This window comes from Perissodus microlepis, chromosome 1, assembly GCF_051167445.1.
Source record: "Perissodus microlepis isolate ML-2025 ecotype Zambia chromosome 1, ASM5116744v1, whole genome shotgun sequence".
In the NCBI taxonomy this organism is placed as follows: domain Eukaryota; kingdom Metazoa; phylum Chordata; class Actinopteri; order Cichliformes; family Cichlidae; genus Perissodus; species Perissodus microlepis.
In genome coordinates this window covers 15,096,094-15,118,654 of record NC_140461.1, presented here as the reverse complement: position 1 = coordinate 15,118,654, position 22,561 = coordinate 15,096,094, and the positions used below count along the sequence as shown (strand labels likewise).

At 39.8% G+C, this 22,561-nt stretch overlaps 3 protein-coding genes across 3 annotated transcripts; 1 reads left to right on the top strand and 2 right to left on the bottom strand.

Moving 5' to 3' along the window:
• The first annotated feature begins 2 nt into the window (after positions 1 to 2).
• Positions 3 to 1,682, top strand: psmc3 (proteasome 26S subunit, ATPase 3). The gene is made up of 2 exons (XM_084931517.1): positions 3 to 987; positions 1,227 to 1,682. The coding sequence occupies exons 1-2, from the start codon at positions 43 to 45 to the stop codon at positions 1,563 to 1,565; spliced, it is 1,284 nt and encodes a 427-aa protein (XP_084787643.1). The 5' UTR covers positions 3 to 42; the 3' UTR covers positions 1,566 to 1,682.
• Positions 1,683 to 3,173: 1,491 nt separating this feature from the next.
• Positions 3,174 to 6,676, bottom strand: psmb1 (proteasome 20S subunit beta 1). Its single transcript, XM_084931542.1, has 6 exons — positions 6,480 to 6,676; positions 6,014 to 6,121; positions 5,745 to 5,826; positions 5,482 to 5,611; positions 4,301 to 4,407; positions 3,174 to 3,726 (listed from the first exon to the last, which is right to left on the bottom strand). Exons 1-6 carry the CDS (start codon positions 6,578 to 6,580, stop codon positions 3,541 to 3,543), a joined length of 714 nt encoding a protein of 237 aa, XP_084787668.1. The 5' UTR covers positions 6,581 to 6,676; the 3' UTR covers positions 3,174 to 3,540.
• A 1,193-nt stretch (positions 6,677 to 7,869) lies between these two features.
• On the bottom strand, positions 7,870 to 20,104 carry phf10 (PHD finger protein 10). Its single transcript, XM_084931507.1, has 12 exons — positions 19,955 to 20,104; positions 18,543 to 18,652; positions 18,131 to 18,261; positions 17,945 to 18,028; positions 17,729 to 17,853; positions 17,453 to 17,602; positions 16,873 to 16,982; positions 16,622 to 16,769; positions 14,785 to 14,937; positions 10,214 to 10,322; positions 9,503 to 9,691; positions 7,870 to 9,308 (listed from the first exon to the last, which is right to left on the bottom strand). Exons 1-12 carry the CDS (start codon positions 20,024 to 20,026, stop codon positions 9,211 to 9,213), a joined length of 1,479 nt encoding a protein of 492 aa, XP_084787633.1. The 5' UTR covers positions 20,027 to 20,104; the 3' UTR covers positions 7,870 to 9,210.
• Positions 20,105 to 22,561: the final 2,457 nt, after the last annotated feature.

The window sequence follows — 22,561 nt, the reverse complement described above, 5'->3', positions numbered from 1 at the left end:
TCTTCTTCCGTCGTGTCACAGTTCACCGCAGACACAGCAAAGATGGCGTCGCTGAGTGACAAATCAGTTTGGGACGAAGTGGAGGATGGGATCGGCGAAGAAGTGTTAAAAATGTCCACAGAGGAGATAGTTCAGCGCACTCGTCTCCTCGACAGCGAGATAAAGATAATGAAGAGCGAAGTGCTGAGAGTAACCCACGAGCTTCAGGCTATGAAGGATAAAATTAAAGAAAACACGGAGAAGATAAAGGTGAACAAAACGCTGCCCTACCTGGTGTCTAACGTGATCGAGCTGCTGGATGTGGACCCCAACGACCAGGAGGAGGACGGGGCTAACGTGGACCTGGACTCCCAGAGAAAAGGAAAGTGCGCAGTTATCAAAACTTCAACCCGACAGACCTACTTCCTGCCGGTGATCGGGCTGGTGGACGCCGAGAAGCTAAAACCGGGAGACCTCGTAGGTGTTAACAAAGACTCCTACCTGATCCTGGAGACCTTACCAACCGAGTATGACTCCAGAGTCAAGGCCATGGAGGTGGATGAGCGCCCCACAGAGCAGTACAGCGACATTGGAGGTCTGGATAAGCAGATCCAGGAGCTGGTGGAGGCGATAGTGCTGCCGATGAACCACAAGGAGAAGTTTGAAAACCTGGGCATCCAGCCCCCAAAGGGAGTCCTCATGTATGGACCCCCTGGCACCGGGAAGACCCTACTGGCCAGGGCATGTGCCGCTCAAACCAAAGCCACATTCCTGAAGCTTGCAGGTCCACAGCTGGTGCAGATGTTCATTGGAGATGGTGCCAAGCTGGTGAGAGATGCCTTCGCCCTGGCTAAAGAGAAAGCCCCATCCATCATCTTCATAGATGAGTTGGACGCCATTGGAACCAAGAGGTTTGACAGCGAGAAGGCTGGAGACAGAGAGGTGCAGAGGACCATGCTGGAGCTGCTCAACCAGCTGGATGGATTTCAGCCAAACATGCTGGTCAAGGTAAATTTGCCTGTTTACTCTTGAATACAGCAAAAGTGCACCACAATTCTGCTACCACTTCACTGTTATTTAATGTTCAATACTGATAAAACATTTTAAACTACATCTGAGGCACCTAAAGTGAATTTGTACAACAATTCATTAAGAAAAACGTTAAAATTTCGTCAATATCCAAACCCCCACATTAATACTTTATGATGACTGGAGTTTATTGCAATGATACTGTCATTATTATTTAGGTGATTGCTGCCACCAACAGAGTGGACATCCTGGATCCTGCCCTGCTCCGTTCAGGTCGTCTGGACAGGAAGATCGAGTTCCCCATGCCGAACGAAGAGGCCAGGGCTCGCATCATGCAAATTCACTCTCGTAAGATGAATGTCAGCCCCGACGTCAACTATGAGGAGCTGGCCCGCTGCACCGACGACTTCAACGGCGCCCAGTGCAAAGCTGTGTGCGTGGAGGCCGGTATGATCGCGCTGCGCCGCGGAGCCACAGAGCTGAACCATGAGGATTACATGGAGGGAATCCTGGAGGTCCAAGCTAAGAAGAAGGCTAACCTTCAGTACTATGCCTGAGGACACTACCTGTGTCTGTGTATTTGTGTGTGAGAGTCTTTGATTACTATTAAAAGCTGTTGAGAAAACACGTTATGATTTCTCATTATCTTGAGTCAATAAAATAAATAAAATGCCTCGAGTATCTTTTGTTATTTGCTCTAACAATTTTAAAAAATAATGTAAGGGTACCTGGTGCTATTTAGAAGCTGCACATCTGGAATTGCATAGTAGTCATAAATTTATTCTTAACTTAAAGCAGTTAAAGTTAAGAATAGATGGCAGGGTTCAACATACAGTTGTGGTCAAAACACACACACACTAATATTTCGTTTAATGTTCTTTAGTATAAATTCTGGGGGAATGGTAGAGTTCATTTATATTGGTTGGTTTCCGGTCAATTGACTTGGCTGTTAAGCATAGTCCAGAAATTTTCAAAAGGGTTGAGATTGGAGTTTTGGAATGGCCATTTCAGAAGCTTAGCATTAGCCTGCTTTATCCTTTCCTGAATCAGTTTTAACACGTTTGGGATCATTGTCCAACTGTCTCCAAGTTTCAACTATTTTGCTGTTAATCTAAGGTGAAGTGGAAGAATTTGGAGGTAGTCCTTCATTATTCTAACAATTTTGTACAGTCAACCCCCGTATTCCCCGGGGTTAGGGACCACAACTCCCTATGAATATCTGAAATCCACAAATACTCAGTACCCCCTCTAAAAATGCTTATAACTACCTATTTCAATCTTTTCGGGATCTTTGTGTTTGGAATTTGCGCATCTTTTGTTAAGAAAAAAAAATCAATTTTAATGATTTTTTGCTGTGTTTACATTAATATTCAAATTTGAAAAGTACATTTTTTATCATAAAAATGTATTTAGTCAGAAAAATTACATTAAAAATCCATGAAATAATCTGCAAATATTTTGGAGTTGCTTTCCACAGAAAAATCCATGAATACCGAACCCTGGATCGACGGGGGTCAACTGTATACCATAAGTGGAAGAAAATGGATGGATCAGTGAATACATGCTGACTGTTCACATTTTAGATTTTCTTCTTATTTTCTTTTCCTATACACACACTTGTTCTGATCACTACATGAGTCATGCTTTTAATTTGACAACCATATAGATACACACTGAGCGCTCCAACTGTTCTGCAGCCACACAACCCTTTTATACATCAACCTACGATGATGATGTCATACATTTCCTTGAAATACTTTAATAAGTACTTAATGCGACAAGCTCAGTTTTTACAATTTGGCCCTCGTCAAAGTTGACCTAACTCATTTTACTGGTTTCAAACACATCAGTTTCAATAGCTGACTGTTCACTGGGTGCCTCATTTATTTTAATATTATACAGTCACATGAGATCACTTGGGTTGTACATAGCCAACAAACTAAAATGATTTTAATCCACTGATGATGTGTATGAATTATTTATGCCTACTATGCTAACCGATGGTTCTAAATGGAAAAAGTGAAACAAAACAAAACCAAAAAAACAAACCAATTTTATTATTTAACAAGATATTGTATTAAGATACTGTTTTCATTTGTATTCTTTTGGTCATAAAAGACATGCACAGAGGTCTGAGGTGGAATGTGCAATGAACAAGCAGAGCAGACTTTTAAATTCTTTACATTTATTAAGAATGTAAAAAGAATAGCAGAGAGGATCTCCTTTGAAAACATAATGAAAAATCATAACAGAGGCAGGGTCTAGGTATGGGCGAGTGAAGAACTTACTTCTCAGAATAGGAGTGCTGATCCAGGATCAGCCTGCCAGACCACATAAAAGAGCATGTGAACAGGAGAACTGGAGTATCTGGGAAACAGGGGGAAGGAAACTAGCTCCCCAGTTAGCCACTAAGGTGGCTACTTGAATCAACACTCCTGTTTTGAGAAACCTGACGTAAAGGTGCCAAAGCCATAAAATGAATGTGCACCAAACAGAAAAACTAGAGGCAGATGGAAACAATAAGTTTCCTCCTCAGTCTTTCCTCAGAGGTATAGTCTCCTCATTAATGCCCTCCTTAGTGATGACACAGACCCGAAGGGCATCTCCGGTGTAGACGTCTCTCTCTGCGGCTGAGATGAAGACGTCTTTGACCAGCTGAACTGCCTTATCCTTAGTCAGAGGAACATGCTCGACACCCTCCATGTTCTTGAAACCAATCTGTGGAGAGAGAGAGAAGACCGAGTCCTGTATTTGTCTGTGTTCTCAGTAAAAATTTGTTTAGTTGATTCTTTGTTTAGAAAGGACCCAAGCACAAAAAAAATCTTGAGAGAGAGAGAGAGAGAGAGAGAGAGAGAGAGAGAGAGAGAGAGAGAGAGAGAGAGAGAGAGAGAGAGAGAGAGAGAGAGAGAGAGAGAGAGAGAGAGAGAGAGAGAGAGAGAAGGGTCCAGAGACCAGATTAGGCTCCCTTCCACATGCAGTCTCTGAGCAGGTCCACCCTTACCATCCACCAGGTCACCAGCACCCTGGTTAGAGCTAAGTTCAGGTTTGTCTTTACTCCTTTATACAGAATTTTTATTTTTTCCATATGGCATACCTCAATGCAGGTCTTATAACAGAATAACTGGAAGGTCGAGATTCTGAAACGTAATATGTGGCTACGAAGTGGTTTGTCATGACCTGGTGGATGCTGGGAGGCTAAATAAGCTTAAAAATACACACCCAAGATACAAGCACGTGAATATAGTAATGTTAATATGGAAACATCAGGTTAGTACACGCGCGTTTTAAAAACCTGGTTATCTAGTAGTGGCTGTAGCATGGCGCTGGCTGATCCTCCGGCCTTGTAGGTGTCTCTCTGGTAGGAACCCACTGGGTCAAAGCTGTACACTGCTCCCTTACCTGTATTACAATTACACAATATTACAAACAGAAACAGGCTTTTACATACAGTAACACAGTAAAATCTTAATTGTTTTAAACATAACACAAACTAACAGCATGACACAAGAATAACATTAAAAATAACACCTCAAGCACCCAGCACTACACTACACATGAATTCTTTTATTTTTTGTAGACTGTCACCTCTTTGGGATCACTGTCATTTTTTATTTATTTATTTATTTATTTTTTTGGGGGGGGGGGTTGCCCGTTTGTTCTTATTATTTTGTGCATGTTGTCATTAGATTATAGTGGTGGATTAGAGAGAATAATAATAAAGTTGTTAAATATGAACACTAAAGTAAGTAAACCTTAAAGTTTTGGTTAAAAAAGTGTGATCTGATCAAAACCTCCCTCCTTCTTTGTCTATCCTGCAAGACATTTTCATTTATCAGTTTAACTGAGAGAGTAAAAACTTATGTAACTGTATCCTGTACCTTTTACCCAGTTCATTAGCACAAATTCAGAGTTCAACACATGCTGTTAAAATCCAGTTAGCCTGCCAAACAGTGGACTGCTCCAAAAATGCCTTTAGAATAAAAGTATGTTGTTTTCTCTGTGATCTTTCCTGACATTTTTACCAGACTAAAAATTCTGAGTGTTAGACTATGTGCCAGGTAAGTTCACACACAAGTGGATGAAGGCTCCCAAGTTCTTTTTCTTGTAACCCATCTTTCATGGCTATGTATGCTAAGAGAGGTCTGATATCCAACTGACTTGATATCTACAATAATTGCTTTTTTTTTAAAAAAAATATATAGACACATTACAGTGGAAATGCTCATCATAGCTTGTCCACTCAAGCTTTAGCTCGATTATTTTACCGTGTTAATAAAAGTTGTTTAATGAAGTCTCTTGGCAACTTTTAGTTTGTTTCCCAAAGTTGTTATACAAACTAATGTAGTCTCACAAACTTTATTCACTTAATTTGTCTTCTGCACAAAAAATAATCTATAACCATAGCAAGAAAAAAAGATCTGCAGCCCAAACACAGTTTAAAAAAAATGTAGTCATCATAATATCAGCACCCACCCTCTTCATCCAATCCTCCAATGATGTTGTAGACGTAGTAAGGAAAGAATCTTCTGCTGTACAGGATGGTGGACAACATGGCTGCAATGGCTCCACTTGTCATCGTCTTGTTGTTCGAGTGTTTGTACATCTGAAAGGAGAGAAAGTATTAGAACAGTTGTGTTTTAGCACGACGATGCTGACTGAGAGTCCTGAAGTGGGTGTGGATGACAGCCTGTTATATTATCCATCATGCAATGTGAAGTCTTTCTGCACCACTTCACCTTTAGTCTGGCATCAATTATTTTTGTCAGAGTCAGGCAGTCGCCATGGAAACCGCTGCAGCCAAGTACAGTTGTGTCTGTCCTGTAAGAGGAGAACATTCTTATCAATATATTATTTATCTGGTAGCTTTATCCCCAGAAAACAACAGCTCCTTTGTGGCACAAAAAAGAAAAAATTTACACACTATTAAAGGCCTCACAGGGCTCTACCCATAATTCATAACCTGTTGTTTCCCAGTAGCTTCACAGAGAGATGACAGTGCACTTACAGCTTATAGCATTTTGGGGAGTCCCGGCTGTGGATTGAGTAGCCTTCACTCAGCCTGGTGTCTGAGGCTACAATGGCAAAGTCTTCTCCGGCAACAGCCAGTACAGTTCTGAGGAAATACACCACAGAGGTCAGCCTGTTCACCTCACAAGAGCGGAAAAAAGTCTGCTGCACCAGGAAACTGCTAATGGCAGCTACAGGCTACTGATCCGAAACTGAAACTGTAGGTTTAACTCATCTCTAACAAAAATCTCTGGCTCATAATATAACTTTTTTTCCACTAAGGTTCGATGAATATATAGGTATACAGTTATATCGCAGATAGGATCAGAAACGTTTCATTAACTCAACAACTGCTTTGTTGACAATTCATTTTCGGAGCGGGTTAGCTTGAGTCCAATGTAATAGGATGTAAACGTTAGCAAAGAAGCAAGCTAACTGCACAGGAATTGAAAATAAGCTCTCACCCTCCGTTGTAGGCGTATGGAGAGAACTTGTGCTCTACTGGACCAGTATAGTGATAATCTTTCATCTTCCCAGGATCCCCGAAATGCTGAGAAGAAAGCATATTTGAAGGAAAAAGCCGACGGTGCTGAAGCTTCTTTCAGATAAACTCGCTGTATCACTGCAATATGGCAGCCTCTTCTTTTACGGTCGTCACAACCGAGTCTTCAAAGCGCCTCCGTGTGACAGCGCCTCCACAGGCCGCTCGAAGTAATGCATACCACACGTTTAATGCGTTCACTAGCCGAAGAAATATCTCCGAAATTGAAGAAAGAAAGACAAATTGTAATCGAAAGATCAAATTTGCTCCGTTTTTTTCTGAAATAACATACTTTAGAATCCTAAGAGTCTCAATTGACTTGAAGCGCAATTTTTTGAGCAATTACACAGTTTTAGTTTATTTTAGGCTTGAAATACTGGGGATACTGGCTTCTTGGAACTTTTGTGCATCACTTGCATATTAATGTAAAGAAACAGGAAGAAATTAATAAGAATCTAAAATCAGTTGGAGATTTGACCCATATTAATATACATGGTAATGCCATTAGACAGCTTATAATGTACAAATACTTAGGGGTGCAAATTCATAATGCACTTATCTGGAACATACATGTGAAAAGCGTACATGTCAGAGTTCATCAGCAGCTTCATATTCACTGGAAACTGAGTTTTTGGGGTCTGCTGCAACAGACTGTGTCAGTTTTTTTTATAGAACTACTACAAAGTTTGTCGTAAATTTATGGCATCAGCAACTGGTTTGGAAATTTACCACTCAAGATCAAATTTTAATTTGATTAAAACGGCAGGAGAAAAAAAAAATCACAGCAACAACACTCCTCAGTCACCAAAATATTTTTGTACAGTCTGCTGTTGAGCAGGCTACCAGGATTTTATCACACGTCCTGTTCTCAGAGTTGATGAACTCTGGCAGAAGGAACCGAGTCCCCAGTGTAAGTATAACTGTTGTAAACATTATTTGTTCCACTGTCAATTAAACTGATAAATGAGCAGGTCATGAGTGAATGTGTCAAGGTTTTTGAAGTTAGTTGTTTTTTAATTATCACCTATTCTTACATCTGTGTGTGACTTTTTAGTGCAGCAGTTGCCTGATCCAGGATGATATTCTCTTATGGGAGAGTTAAAAAAAAGTTATCCTGTATGGTGCTGTGGCAGGCCACTTTCTCCAACATGGCTCAGTGGCTGAATCAGATTACTTCAGCCTCATCACACTGCTGAACTGCTGTGAGCATGCGTCTCACATTTATAGTTTCTGCACAAAATACCTAAATTAAAATCACGCACACCTGTTGGTACATACTGAAACTTTTATTAGTAATATATGAACTATGGATGTACTTCTCTATAAATAATGCAATGTACACAATGTAACCTTACAGTATTAACTAAATTGCCATCTGTCTATGCAGTGGTAAAGCCGTTTGGCTCTGATATTTAAGAGATAAAATAATGCAATGCTGAACTGAGACAGTTTTTTCTGCTCAGCCTGTGAAAAAAATTAATGGAAAGGTAAAGCAGGAGGACACATGACTGACAGGGGCTCCTTTTAACATCATAAAATACTGATAGAAAAAAAGATAAACTGTTCTTTTTTTTTTTTTTTTTAAAAAAGCTTTTATTTAAAAAACAAAAACAAAAACCACATTTAACTTCAATAACCAAAGCATTATATTCAACAACAAATATCCCGTTAACAACCTGCTTATTGCAGGACAGCAGAAAAACTTTTCAAGTTGATTGCAGAAACATCAATTAACCATCGAGGTGATGGACGCTAAATTCAGTGTAATCACAATTCAATGTAATTACGAGTGGTTCCATTTTTCTGAGACTTTGTTTCGTTCCCTCCCAAAACTTGAAAACTCCTGCAGCTATGAGGTCTGACAGCCAGTGTCTTTTACATAAGCACCATGTCATTATTCACTTGAATAAGATTTTACTGGCCCGCCTCTGTGAATCACACATTATCAACATACAAACTGTAATTCAAAAGATATAAAAAAAACCCACCAAAAAAACAAAGACAGAATTTTGAGAGAAAAAAAGATCAGCTGTTTCAGTAGTAAAACGATCAAAAGCACCATTTTTCTTTAACTGAAACAATTTCCCAGCAAACAAGTTATCACTGCAGCAACATAACGAGGCACAAACTGCACGATTTAACAATGAACAGGCGACACTGTTAGTGGTTTGGTCAAAGGATTCAGTGCAGCAAATCTGGATGGATCCGAGTTCCAGTTTAGCTTCTACATTATTTATGTATGTGGAGGTCATTCTCCCGAGCTGCTCTGTTGAAAGTAATCCCTAATGTGGACACATACATAAGCTAATAAAACCGTAATGCACTGATCTTGTTTATTGGTGGGAATTAATTATGTTAATGTTAAATTATAGGCCTGCAGCAGAAAAGTCTTAGTCTGTATATTAAAGACACACCAAACAGCAACAGCAGGTTAAACATTCAGTTTGGATTTTTTAATATTTGGAAGGAAGCTTCACTACTGTGTTTGCTTTTTTTTTTCTTTTTAAATGGATCACAAACTGTGCATTTATCTTTTTCCATCAAAGCTGTTTGGCCAAACACTTATCTGTCATTTTCCAGTTCCACAGCTTCTAATGGCAGTGCATTTGTCTAGAATGTGATAACAGGATTGTTATGATTAATGGAACCGCTGATCATTTCTGAGCTGACTTGTTCTTTTTGGGTGTTTTAGCTCCTCCTTTCTTCTTGGGCGTGGTGAAATTTTTGTCGCAAACTTCACATATCCAAAGACCTGAGGAGACAGAGAGAATTAATCAAAAACATGAAAAAAATTACACTCAGCTCAAGAAGTGAACTTCCTTTGCAAACCTAAAAACCTGGGATTAAACCTGAAGGTTACTTGGCTAAGCCCCAAATCGTGTTTCGCAGTACAAGCCTCAGGTATTTGTTGGTCTAAAAATCGCCTTTGTATGTCCATCTACTCACCTGTAGGTATGGAATCCATGCCCACGCAGAAGGTGTGATATCCTCGATCGCACATGTCGCAGAACATCATCTCGTCCTCGTGGTGGGGCTGCTGGCACACGGTGCAGGTCTTACACTCCATGCACTGCCAGCGGTACGTCTGGATCATGCTCACCAGCTCCTCGCTCATGTCCAAGCAGGATGGGTGGCCTGAAGTTCACGGACATGCGCAAAGAAGCAGAAGAGCCGGAGAGACACACACGAACCCAGATAAATACATGACACATGGAAAAGACAGGCAAAATACCGCCCTGATATTTTACTGACCCCAGTAAGGCATTTATCCACCGACATACTAAAGCCCATCATCTAAATCAGTAATATTTGTGACATTAGAACATTTTCAGGTATACTAAATAAGATGCTGAATTTTTCTACCAATGAAACAGCCTTCATCCGAATACCTGCTAATTCAATTGACAGATGACTTTGAACCACACAAGCTAAACTCTCCTACATACAGTATCATAAACAGTACAAATACTTTAAATCATGCTTACACACAGGTATATAAAGTTAGCCAGCTGTTTAACACTTAACTAAAGGTTTCCTTTGACTAAATATGGAGGTGACTTAATACATGTTAACTGCTGATGACTAACTAGACAATTTGTAGCAAAATACAAACAGATGTGATTAAACTGCCCTCTGGAGTTGAGTGTGTGAACTTACCGCTGTTTTCACACTCGGAGCAGTGAATGAGAGCCTCTGGCTTGCCTTTCTTGTTGGCCTCTTTACCCTTCTGGCAAATGCCACATATATCACTGGGAATGACCTTAGGCTGCAAGGGCAGAATAATGCTATAAAAATCACACACGAGCATCCTGCAGTCATGGGTGTAATTAGAAACAAAACTTTCAATATTTGGTGTCAAAGCTGCATTTAAGGTTTTGGTGAACATAGATTTTATTATGTTTCTTATTTAACTATAAATGTGATCTTTAAATAAAAGTGACCCCAGGATGGCCCTAAAATATCATCTGATCAATCAGCTGCAGCACCACACAAAGTTACCCTTTATGATGTTAAAATGTTCAATAAATTTGAAAAACATTTATACACTCTGACTAATGAATGCTTTGACCCTAACATAACTTCTGTCCTCCCCACGAGTGTGCAAACTCTCTCATGATGACTTATGAATGTGGAAATATGAAGTACCTGGCTCATTCCATAGAAAATCAGTGAGTGACTCCCACCTGACCCCCTGAGAATCACCTGATTTTTAATGTAGGAACTTCTAGTAACTTTAGCATATCTAATGACACCATGCAAACTATAAAAATACTGGTGGCTGGCAGTGCTACCCATCAGCCTCCTAGAAGATTTGAGAATCCTATTTGATGTTGTTTTCGAGTTACCATGTTCACAAAGTTGTATGTCCGTGACCCCAGCCCGCCCACGAGGGTGACAACAATACCCCCAGCCTTTCAGAGTGAGGGGTAAAAACTCCCCGAACTACAGGCTTTGGACATACACAGGAGTGGGTTAAAAGGGTTTTAGCCAGTTGTCAAAATGTAAGCAAATATGGGACCTTTCATATGTTGTAACTTGTTTCGATAAAGTTGACCCCAAAATGCACTTTTTAAAGTTTTTCTCCAGTGTACTATTAGACATCAAATCAAGCATCCAGGGTACCAATGCTTGTTTCTGTTACTTTTTACTCTACATCACAGACAGGCTGAAACTGACATCCCATTATATTATAAGCTTTAGATTTTGACCCCTGTAGTGTTATATTGATTGGGTTGCAGTTCTGAAAGGATCTTAAAGGTCGTTTGAACTCCTGTGGATATCTCCTTTACTGAGGAAGCTAAAAGGACTCAAAATAGATAACAAATGGCGGCAAATTTCAACCCATAACAATGTACTTTCTGAGGGCATGTAACTGACAGTTTTCACAGTATGAGGATAAAGTTCACCTGACCTTATTAGATATGCTTAAGTTATTGTATAAATACAAACAAACAAACAAACATCAAACCAGCCAATTCTGGGGAGTCAGGTCTTTTCCTGAACTGACTGATTTTACATGGAACGACCATCCTGTGAATTCACCGTCTAGTTCAAAAGATGGCAGAGAGTAAAGAAACAGAAAGAGCAGAAAAAAAGTGGCTCGGGGACATTTAAGTTCAGACATCACACAAACGGACAACCATTTAAAACTTATGAATCTTGATGTAACTGTACAGCAAGCTGAAGAAATAAACATCTGAGGATAGAGCCACAGCTCTAAAAACAAAAAGTTGAGTAAAAGTCAACTCAGCAAGTATCTAAAGAGGATGAAATTCTTATAAAGATGAACTGAGCTAATGGAAACATCCCATTAATCACATGTAGCCCTTTATTACTATTATTATATTTATTTATCCTTATAAACTCATAGCATTATGTCCAATTACTTCAAATGCCTGAAAATACAGCGTGACATCCATCATTAAAAATATCCCCTGACAGATTAGATTAGATTAGACTATACAAAAGGCGTGGCTTACTAATGGTGGAAATCAAAAACTAGAAACAGAGCAGAGAAGAAAACTAAGAGCAAAACAGCAGCAGGAGAAGGAAACGAGAAAAAACTAAGAGTAGTCTCCTGAACTGAGCCCCACTGATTATGTGTTTGGTCTGGCTGGATTACTCATGTCACCAGTAACATTTATACTGCTATTTAAAACTGACTCTTTAAACGTATTTGTTGGTTGTAGATAAGTCATGCCTGCATTTTGCTTAGGCGGGAAATCTGGGTGGAAACTTACGACGCAAAAGGAAACCCCTCTTACCCCTACGCCGTAACTTTAATATTAAGTCATCTGCCTGACAGGTAGTTACATTTCCCAGGAGGTCGGGCTACGTCAGGTTACGCAGAAGATTACAGCGTGGAGTTAAGAGGGGTTTCTGGTTACGTCATATGTTACGGTGAAGCAGAATTTTTTAACTTTCACACAGCAAAAATGAATAAGAGCAATCATGACACTTAATCTACTTTTGTTTTTTATTGCATTATAACTGCTGGATTCACTGTTAATACAATCTACTGATTGATTGTTATGTTAATGCAATTAATGCCAATACAAGTGAACCAGCACAGCGGTGCCTTACATGTACCTTAATGTGCAGGCACATTTTTAATCCCAATCTCAAAAGAGATATTTTTTCTTTTAGCTCAAGAGTTAATTTTTTTCCTGGTTAAATAACGGTTAATAATAATAATAATTTACTATCATCCTTATTAACCCGTTGACTCTTGACTGATTGGCTTGCAGAAGGTCACCTGCATGCATAAGAAGCCAGAGAAGGGAAGGCATGGGGCTCGACTCGCACTATTAATTATTAGTTTGGTTTGGATTTATAGGCAGTCTTGTTTTTAATGTTAGTTTTATTATTTTTGTTTATTAAATGAGGAGAAATACTGAATCTAACTATTGTGGGGTTGGTTTGCATTGTTACTCTTTCGTTTGCTTTTGCCGGGGCTCCAGTCTCACTTATTTGTGTTTGTTTGCATCTTTAAAATGCTTAAAATGCAGCAGTGTAGTGCGTCACACATTTTAGGTTCCTCTGAGCCACGTATTTAAGGACTGAAACAACGTGTAAGCTACCGAAAGGCTCTAGAGCCAAAGCTTCAGTAGGATTTTTCTCTTTTACTCACTACACTTACTTTGTTTATATTACGCTAAATATTAAACGTGCAAAACCTGAACAAAAGTCTGCTGTAGAGCCAGGTATTCAACAATCTAATTCCATCTTTGGTGTTCATAATTAGCTTTTATTTGTGAGTTGCTTATAAAACAGCTTTCAAGTGAGGTCACCATTAAGCACTGCATGTCCAGTAGATGGTAGCCAAACCAGAGCGAAGTAACGTTAATCAGCTAGCAGCCTTTCACATGTGGTGACATTTGAAAAACAGTAACAGTCATTAAAAAAAAATCACTCAAACTTTTCATCCACTGGGGAAAAAAATAAATTCTTCATCACTTAACAGGAAGCAGGCATATTTTTACTTAACAAAATGATAGGTCATACTATATATCATATACTTTTATTAGCTGACTACCTCTAGTTGATTCTGGCTACCAACATGCCATGCCACATTTGGAGGCTCTTATGCAGAAAGTTGTGATGATAAAAATGTCAATTAAAGCAAACTTTAAAAAAAACAAACACTGAAAGTCTTAACAGGTCTTACACTATCAAAAGGACCATGCCCACACCACAAAGCTGAGCTGAACTCAACTGGACATACCCAGGTCCATTTTAACATCTGAATAGTCCTATAAAGTTGGATTGGAAAACTACAGACAAATGGAAAGTGCACAATGAGCTGTGGGGAAGCAAAGTGGTGCATTTGCATCAAGTTCAAAGACTTTTAGTTTAAAATGAGGATATTCCACGACTGTGTGTCAGTCTACTTCTAGCTCAGCTCAGCGACAGTGTGAATAAGGTCAGCAAGGCCTCGTCACGCCATGATGACATCACAGGGGCGGGTAATGCCCTTGTCAAAACAGCTGTCTGATACTTATTAACAGTACATCACAGAGTGTATAAACAAAGTATGTTACTTTACCGATACACACTTAAAACAGTAGGGTTAAGTGCCTTCTAGACTTAAGGAGATAAATGTTAAAATTCTTTAGTGTTAACATTAACTACTTTTTAAAAGCAACTACAAACTGTATGTGGTTTATATTTTCTATATTAGATTAACAAAATCATTTTATCATTTTTGACCAAAAAGGAAGAAACTAGCAGCCAAAAACATCCACTTACTTGTCTTGGAAGTATTTTTTCTGACAAGTGAGGACAGACAAGAGGTATACTGAAGACGATCAAAAAGCAAAACTTTGTCTTCACCGAAAAAACATAAAATCATCAAAAAAGTGAAAGTGCGGTGAAAGAAACGTGAACTGTTCCTTTAAAAGTTCTTATTGCTCACAGTCTTGTACAAAGAGGAACAAAAAAACGGGGGGGAAAAAGCCACGTGGCAATCCTAAAAACAACAACAACAAAAAACCTGAAGATGGGACTCCCAGTGTGTGTTTGTGTGTGTGTTTGTGTGTCTGTGTGGACCAGGCTGTCCCAGCTGAAAAACTGACAAACTGTAGAAGCTGGAGAAAAAAGTGAAGAAAGCTAGGGAGGGGTGGCGGGATGGATGGAGTAAGGGAGTGGTAGTAGTAGAAAGAGGAGGAGGGGGTAGAAAAGTGCTGCTGCTGTTGTTGGAGAAGAGTTCAGGTGGTTTTGTCCTCTACCTTGTACCCTGCGGTGGCTTTCTGGGATGCAGAGTGGCGCTGGCTGCTGTCTTTTCCCGTTGTTGATGTCCTGTCTTTGGCCTTGGACTTGTGGCTCTGTTTCCCCACGCCCTCCTGGCTCTCCACATCAGATGTGTTGCCGGAAGAACTGTCCTATAGATTAAAAGAATTAAACAGGTGGAGGATCAGTGAAGGACAAATGATATAGTGCTGCTGTGCGAGAGAGCATATCCATGACAAGGTAACTGTGATGGAGGTTAGTGACTTTGACATGAGACCTAGGATCAGTTGCACAGTTGGGCATTTCAGACTTCAGTGTGTTACCAAACTGTAATGTGGATCCATTGCTTCACTTTCCTTGCACTGTTTGTGTTAAAAAGCTTAGAAAGGTTTAACTTCTCCCTTCCCAGCCAATCAAATCACGCTGTGAAAATACCCAACAGAGCGAGGTAAAATGAAGAGTGAGTAATCACATACAAACATGAGTAAGAGGCAACTAGATTGGCTCATTTATGACTAGAGCTGGGCGATAGAACGATAACGATATGTATTGCGAAATAACTTTTTCTCGATAGAAAAATGTAACTATTGCGATAGGCCTCACCGCTCTTGTCCTCTTAAAAAAAAAAAAAAAAAGAACAGCCAATCCAAATTAAGTAGCACAGAGCCGAACCAATCACAGGCGCAGCGTCACGTCACGTGACTTGTTACGTACAGCACAAGTGCCAAGCCGCACATGTGTATTTGTTTGGGAAGCAGCCAGCCGCCGTGCCGCCCAGGTAATGGAGGAAATGAGTGTGCCGACTAGAGAAAAATCAACCGAGAGCGTGACTGAAGGTTACCGAAGAGAAAACAGATGATGGTTCCAATGCCGGAGAGATTGTCGAATGGAAGAGCCATAGAAGTTCCGTAGTGTGAAGGTATTTCGGCTATTTCGGCTATTTCAAGTCTGAGAAAAACAGAGTAGCGCGCACTATAAATTGTGCCGAAAGCAAGTCTGGAAATACAATAAACCAGTGCATGCTCAATCACTGACTGGAAGTGCTAATTCGTCATTCGGCTTTTGTCAGACTAAAGTAACTGTTAAAACTGTTTGAAAAGCTAAGCTATACAACAAGGAGAGATTGAGAATTTCCTTTTAGTTCTCAGTTTATGTGATATTGAGAAAAGTTAGTCAATGTTTTCTGTTCTTCTGTAAAACAAACTAAGATTTATTTTTAGAATTAATATTTTGTTTCTAAGTGGAATTGACAATTTAGTAGCCTGTTTTGTTTGTTCTATTTTGAAACTTAAACGCTTTAGCAGCTGCCTTTTGTGTAGTTTGCAATATTTGCCTTTATTTATCTGAAAAAGTCTCATGTTCCTTAAGTACATCTACCCTGTTGAACTTATTATGGGAAATAAATATTTAAATCAAAACAAGCTGCTGATTATTTCACATTTTACTTGTGAGCAATGGCACATTTAAATCTTACAAATATAGTTATTTGGCTTATATCGTGATATATATCGTTATCGCCTGAAATGAAAAAAACATATCGTGATATGAAAAAATCTTATATCGCCCAGCTCTATTTATGACTAATGAAAGCTTGGGTAGCTTGCCTTGTGATTAATCAAAATATTCATGGACAGCAGTGACACCTACAATAGAAATCACTCTTTGTTTTAGTTAACTTTTTGGTTAAAGTAGCATCCAATTACTCTACACTTCTGGTTTTCTTTTTGTGAATATCTGGTTAAATAGAAAATCTATACAATAAACTAAACCTCTTTCATCGGATTAATATTACTCCCATAACAAATTCATATAGCTGTGGACAAAATACTGTCTTACAGATGAGTTCTTGATCTTCTTGTCATCCTTGCCATCCTCAGCGTCGTCAGAGTCAGGCTCTGAGTCCGGCGCAGGAAGCTCTGGATCCAGTGGCGGTTCGAACAGAGCTGTGTTCAGCGGCAAGTACCGCAGCTCATTGGGAGAGTATCTGTCACACATCAAAATAACAGAGGATCAGGGTGAAACCTTTGATACATTGTAGTTGTAACAGTAATTAGAAGTGAAAGTACTTATTTTAGTGGGTGCCGTACTTTTTGTAATAGTCTTGGAACTGTCCTGGTATAAGAGCCACAGGGTAGGGCCCTGTCCTGGTTAGCTCTGGAGCCAGCACCTTAAACCTGCCCTGGGGCACCTGGATGATCTGGGACAACAAAACACAACACATATAAGAAATTAAAAGCCTCTAATCAGCTATAACCACATATACAATTATGTCATTAAATTTTACTTTTTTGACACCTGTGCACCATCTAACAAATTTTGATCTAACCAATGTGAATATATCAGTGTATCACGAGTCATTTTAAACTACATACTGCCATACACGGATTTTCTCTTTATAGAGAAACATCACAGAGAAAGCAGTAATGATGTTTTAAGAGAAAAACCTGCACCGCTAGGGCATAAAACTGGAGAATTTCCAGTTGAACTAAGTGAAACAATAGCCTCCAAAGAGGAAGCCAAAAAAAGCTTTGCAAGCCGTTTTTGGCTTTGGGAGACAGACATCCGCTCTGCTTTCTTTTTTTGATAAATGCCTGAAATTTAAATTAAGTCATCTATTGGGCTATTACTAAAACCCTGAAAAAAACAACAACTTCAGTTTGGATTTACATGTGTCTGGAGGTCAAAGTAAGCTCTCCTCTCTTCCATGCGCTCCCTGTTGAAGTTACTGTTGAACTCGGCAGCTTTTTTTGCTGCCTTCTTTATGTACTCGGGGACTTTGCTGGCCTCCACCTTCTGAGGGTTCTGCTGTTGCATTTGCTATGAAAGAATAAAGAATGTTAGAAATATATTTGGAGATGTATGCAGAAGATTTTCATTACACTTTAGATGAAAATAATGTGGCCCTACTTCTACAGGATCTTTTTTTGTTGCTTGTGAACTTACGGAGTACTCTTTTGCTATTCTCTGTCGCTCCCTCTCCTGCAGTATGACAGAATACTCTGAATGTTTAGTGGGATATTCCTTTATCATCAGATCGATCACCTCATCACTCCTCAGAGCTGTCAAACCTGAAGAACAGGAAAGAAAAGGAAAGATGTTACCTTCTGATATCACAACTGGAACAGCGGTCGAGTCTGAGTTTGAAGGACTGGTTTCTACCTAGAGTGCATTGTGTCTCAGTGATGACATTCTGTTCACGAAGGTAGAGCTTCTCTTTGTGGGACAAGTCTCTCCTCTCCATATCTAAAAAGAAACAGAAAAGCACAAACCAACACCACCAGTTAATATCTTAGAGTAACTCTTTACAACAAAAAACAGGTAAACACAAAAAATCTCACTTCTTACCAGGATACTTCCTCTTGAACGACGTGACTCCCAGATACTCGCTGACCTGCTCCTGCAGCATATAGTACTCTCCTGTATCGTCTGGTGGCCATTTGTATTCCGTCAGGTTTTCTGCTGGGAAATACGTCGGACTGGAAAGGAAGGTTGGAGGGACAACAGAGTTTGATGATTGGACAAGATTTTGTGAGATTAATCTTTGCTGATATAGACAAGAAAATCGCCATTGGAAGAACTAAATAGACATCAATACTGACAGTTACAGCTTTTATATACAAGTATATTTTGGGGCTATATATTCAAAAAAAAAAAAGGTGACATATGGTAACAACAAATTTTCTGTCCTACTTTGTTGTCAAGAATGCTTGAAAATTATGCCAGTGGATGTTTCTTGCCGAATGCCAAACCAGCTTACCCAAGATCTTGACTTGAGGTATCACAGCTTCGAGAGCTGTCCCCTGAACCCATTCTCCTTCTCTTGGGAGGTTGGCTGCCATCATTGGACACTTCTTCTATGACATCCTCCTACAGAGGAAAAGAAAAGTCAGAATTAATTTTTAACATTACATAATGTGATGTTTGAAAACTCCAGAGCATGAAGTATATCCACAAAGCTTTTAAGAGCTTTCTGATTTTGTATTGGACACTTTTATGACACAGAAATGAATAGAGCCCAAATTCATTTTTGCTTGGTAAACCTGAACCCTAGGACTCATAATTGCAGGATTCATCTTCCTGTTGCTAAAACAAATTTTAACATGTGATTCTGCAAGTGGGGGGCCCATCTGACCCACTTGGTTCCTGACAGAGTTTCCATTCTATCATCGCTTAAGACCAATTTGCCTTGAGAGACCCCACTAGAGGCTCCCAGGATCACTTGGTTGACACCATGTTAATGTGACAATTCATGGAGGGACTACGACACCTCCTAGATGAGTTCTTTCATATTCTAAGATAAGACCCAGGATGTGCTGGAAAGATCACTTCTCTCAGCTGGCCTGGTAACAGCTTAGTATCCCACCAAGAAAAGATAGAAGAGGGGGCCAGGGAGAGAGAGGCCTGGGCATCTCTGCTCAGCCTGCTGTATCCACAAATCAGGCCCACTTAATGGCTGAGCAGTGCATACTTTTACTATAAATGAATCACAGAGTGTATTTAAACTGAGTGTGATTTTCTGTATATGCTCCACAGGCATGAGATAAAAAAATCACACAGTGCACACTACTGCTATTTTAGACAAGATAGTATTTCCCGGCCTGATGAAAACTTTTTAAACAACTGCAAAAGTTAACATTCAGAGATTTAGCCAGTTTAATACAGAGGGTTCATTTTGAAACACACTAAAAATGATTTCAGATAAGGATATTTCCCCTCTTACATCAACACGAAGCTTTATTCAATATTATTGACGGTTAGATTATAATTACTTTTTATGCTAAATACAGACCAAAACAAATGTATGAGTTTACACGCCAGAGCTGGCTGACAGAAGGAGCACAAATTGTCAAATCACTTATAATATTACGTCATTAAACGTCGCGTTTTTACTTAGATCATTCAAAACGTACACAGACCAGATCACTGCAGATACATAAAACGAGGAAATTCAAACCGAACGAGCTAACTAACCAATTACTACACAGCTGAAAACAAAGGAGGGACGCTAATGTGGCTACTGATCATCAATCATGGACTAAAGTGTCCCATAAATGGCCAGTTAGCTATTAGCTCAGGCTATAGCCGTGCAGAGCCGAGGGAACTGAGCTAACAGTGACTCGTGTTTTTATTATTAGTATTATTAATATTGTTATGGCGTACAAATGTCACCTTTATGGATTGTGCTCCGGGGGTAGCGGGGTTGCTATCGCAGGGCGGCCTGACGGGGAGCACAGCAGCCATATTTTTTGCTAAATGATTTCTGCAGCTAGGCTAGCATACTAGCTCGTTACTTCTTCGTTGGTGAAGTTTCGCGGCTGGTGGCGAGCGTTGAAACATGGCCGACACCTGCTGGACTGGACGGGTGACTTCAGGACAGGACTGGGACTGTGTGGCATAATCTCGATTTATCTTAATTATTATAGACAGTTAAAGTGAATTCATGGTCGTTACAGTCTGCATAAATTAAAACTACGTTTGATGAGAAGTTTGAACACGTTTGAGTTATATTAACCCTTACATGCTGTTCACGTATCATGCTTTGACAACGTGGTTTAGGCCAGTTTTGACATAGGCCAAGAATTCCCTCATAAAAAGTACCTACAACGAATTTTGATCCACACAGTAGCGGGGTTTGATATGGGCGACATGGGCGGTTGCCCAGGGCAACATCGTGATGGGGGCGGCATCACGGGCATCGGCAAACAAAACGTTACTCGTACCCACGCTTCCCCGACATCATGCCAGCGCATTTTGGGGATGGCATAGGGACCGATCGGTGCTCTTACGGCCATTTGCTGGGATTAAGGGGCGCCCTCCGTTTGCGGCGGGGGATTCTTTAGCTAGTGCGGCACCTAATAACCAACTCGCAAAATAAAACAAAATAATTAAAAAAAAACCCAACAAACACGAAAACACCAGACATTATAATACATACTTATAATTTGCACCGATGTTTTTTCGAAATTCTATGCGCTAAAAGTGGACAAACATTTCTTATCTATGATTTAATTCGTTATTTGTAAATCCAAGGGCGTAGATTTGGCATGGACGGAAGGGACACGTCCCCACCAATATTCAGCGATTATTGAATTGTCCCCACCAATAATTTGATCTATTCCAGTAAAGAAAATCAAACCCGATAGAAAGAAAAAAAACGATCTGTCAACGTCTCATTCACCCAGCGGTGCAGAAAGAGTTAAATTACGTCCTCTACTGGAGTCCTACCTCGTGTGACAAATATGGCCAATATGTGATTGGCTGTGCCTTTCAGGGAGCTCTGTTTAGTTTTAGCAGCGGCAAGCCTGCGCTGCCAGGAGGAGAGGATGATGGCAGCAAAAAGGAAGAACCTGGATATAAGTATTTTTCAAAGAAACCTGCAAGTCACTTAAAGCCAAATTAACTCATAAAATGTGTCCGTCATAATAACGTTACAGGCTATGCTAGGCTTTGTCCCACATCAGTCTAAAATTGTATGTAACCACGAATAACGTGTTTTGGAAACTAACTGCACAACAGGCAGCACTATTAGTTATCTCAGTCTCCCAGAGTAGCATTTCTAATTTTGATTGAAACTGTCAGAGAAAACGGCAGCTTTGAGCAAGCCAGGATATTAGTTTACAGAGGCTGTTAAAATTATATGTCTAACATTAAAATGTTGGTGACACAATAATTTCATCCTAATGGCACTGACATATTCATAGGGTTAATTTTTGAGACAAAATGTCATGAGGTAGTCATGATTTTGCAAATATCCACCTTGTAGTGCAGTTTGCACAAATTGTTTTAAAAATGCACTCACCCTACAAACATTACTGATGAGGCAAGACCTGCAAATTGACAGGAACACTGAAGCAGCTACCCATTTTATTCTTATTGTCATGTTTGTCCTATTTGTCAGGTGACAGAAGAACCAACACAAAGCTCAGCGAGCAATGGTGATACAAGATCACAGGTGAAATTGGATGATGACTTGTTGGTTCATTACTGTATTTGAAGCGCATGTGTGACTGCATGTATTTGGAATGTCTCACTGTTATTTATCAGGTGACAGAGGCAGCTCTGCCATGTTGTAGCTCGGACAGAGGTGAAGAGGTGAGGTCAAAGGTGACTGACTGATGATTTGGTGCTGTAGATTAACTAGTATTTATTATCATGACAATTGTTAGGCTGCTGATGTAAATTGTTTCATTAGTGTATATTTGACAAAGAATCTGAATTGACATGTCTCACTTTTTATATGGCATGAATCAATGTGTTATTTTATCAGGTGGCAATATGTCCTAGTGCAGTCAGAGGGGAAGAGCCAGGGCCAAAGGTGAGGCACATCAAGCACAGAATAATAATTGTAATCTGAGGATAAAACGCATGTACTGAGGCTGAAAGAAGCTTCAGTGCTCTCAGAAGACTAAAAAGATGGCTAAGGTTAACAATGACTCAAATGAGATTAAACAATGCTGCTGTTTGCCATGTCCACCAGGAGAGACTGGACAGTATAGATGTAAAACAAATATGCCAGCAGTTTATCTCAGTTAACGAGAGGAGCAGGCATGTGTTTGGCTCCTTCACATAGTGGACATTGAGTTGTTGTGTGGGACACCAGAAGTATTAATGTCTGTTGCTGTAACAGTAGTTCATGTTTAGAATAGAAAATCTCAGCTCACTGATTTGATAGGGGCAATTGTGTGCCTAAACTGTTGCATAATTTTGCTGAGAGATCTTTTACTTTGTGGTAATCTTAGATGAGTAGTTTTATGGACAAAAACCACCAGTCATTCA

Coding starts and splice junctions, on each gene's coding strand:
- psmc3 (XM_084931517.1), top strand. CDS start 43: ATGGCGTCGCTGAGTGACAAATCAGTTTGGGACGAAGTGGAGGATGGG. Junction 988..1,226: donor AGCCAAACATGCTGGTCAAG/GTAAATTTGCCT, acceptor ATTATTATTTAG/GTGATTGCTGCCACCAACAG.
- psmb1 (XM_084931542.1), bottom strand. CDS start 6,580: ATGCTTTCTTCTCAGCATTTCGGGGATCCTGGGAAGATGAAAGATTAT. Junction 5,827..6,013: donor TCCCCAAAATGCTATAAGCT/GTAAGTGCACTG, acceptor CTCCTCTTACAG/GACAGACACAACTGTACTTG. Junction 5,612..5,744: donor TAATTGATGCCAGACTAAAG/GTGAAGTGGTGC, acceptor CTCTCCTTTCAG/ATGTACAAACACTCGAACAA.
- phf10 (XM_084931507.1), bottom strand. CDS start 20,026: ATGGCTGCTGTGCTCCCCGTCAGGCCGCCCTGCGATAGCAACCCCGCT. Junction 14,938..16,621: donor AGAAGATCAAGAACTCATCT/GTAAGACAGTAT, acceptor TTTAATCTATAG/GACAGTTCTTCCGGCAACAC. Junction 9,692..10,213: donor CTCCGAGTGTGAAAACAGCG/GTAAGTTCACAC, acceptor CGTGAACTTCAG/GCCACCCATCCTGCTTGGAC.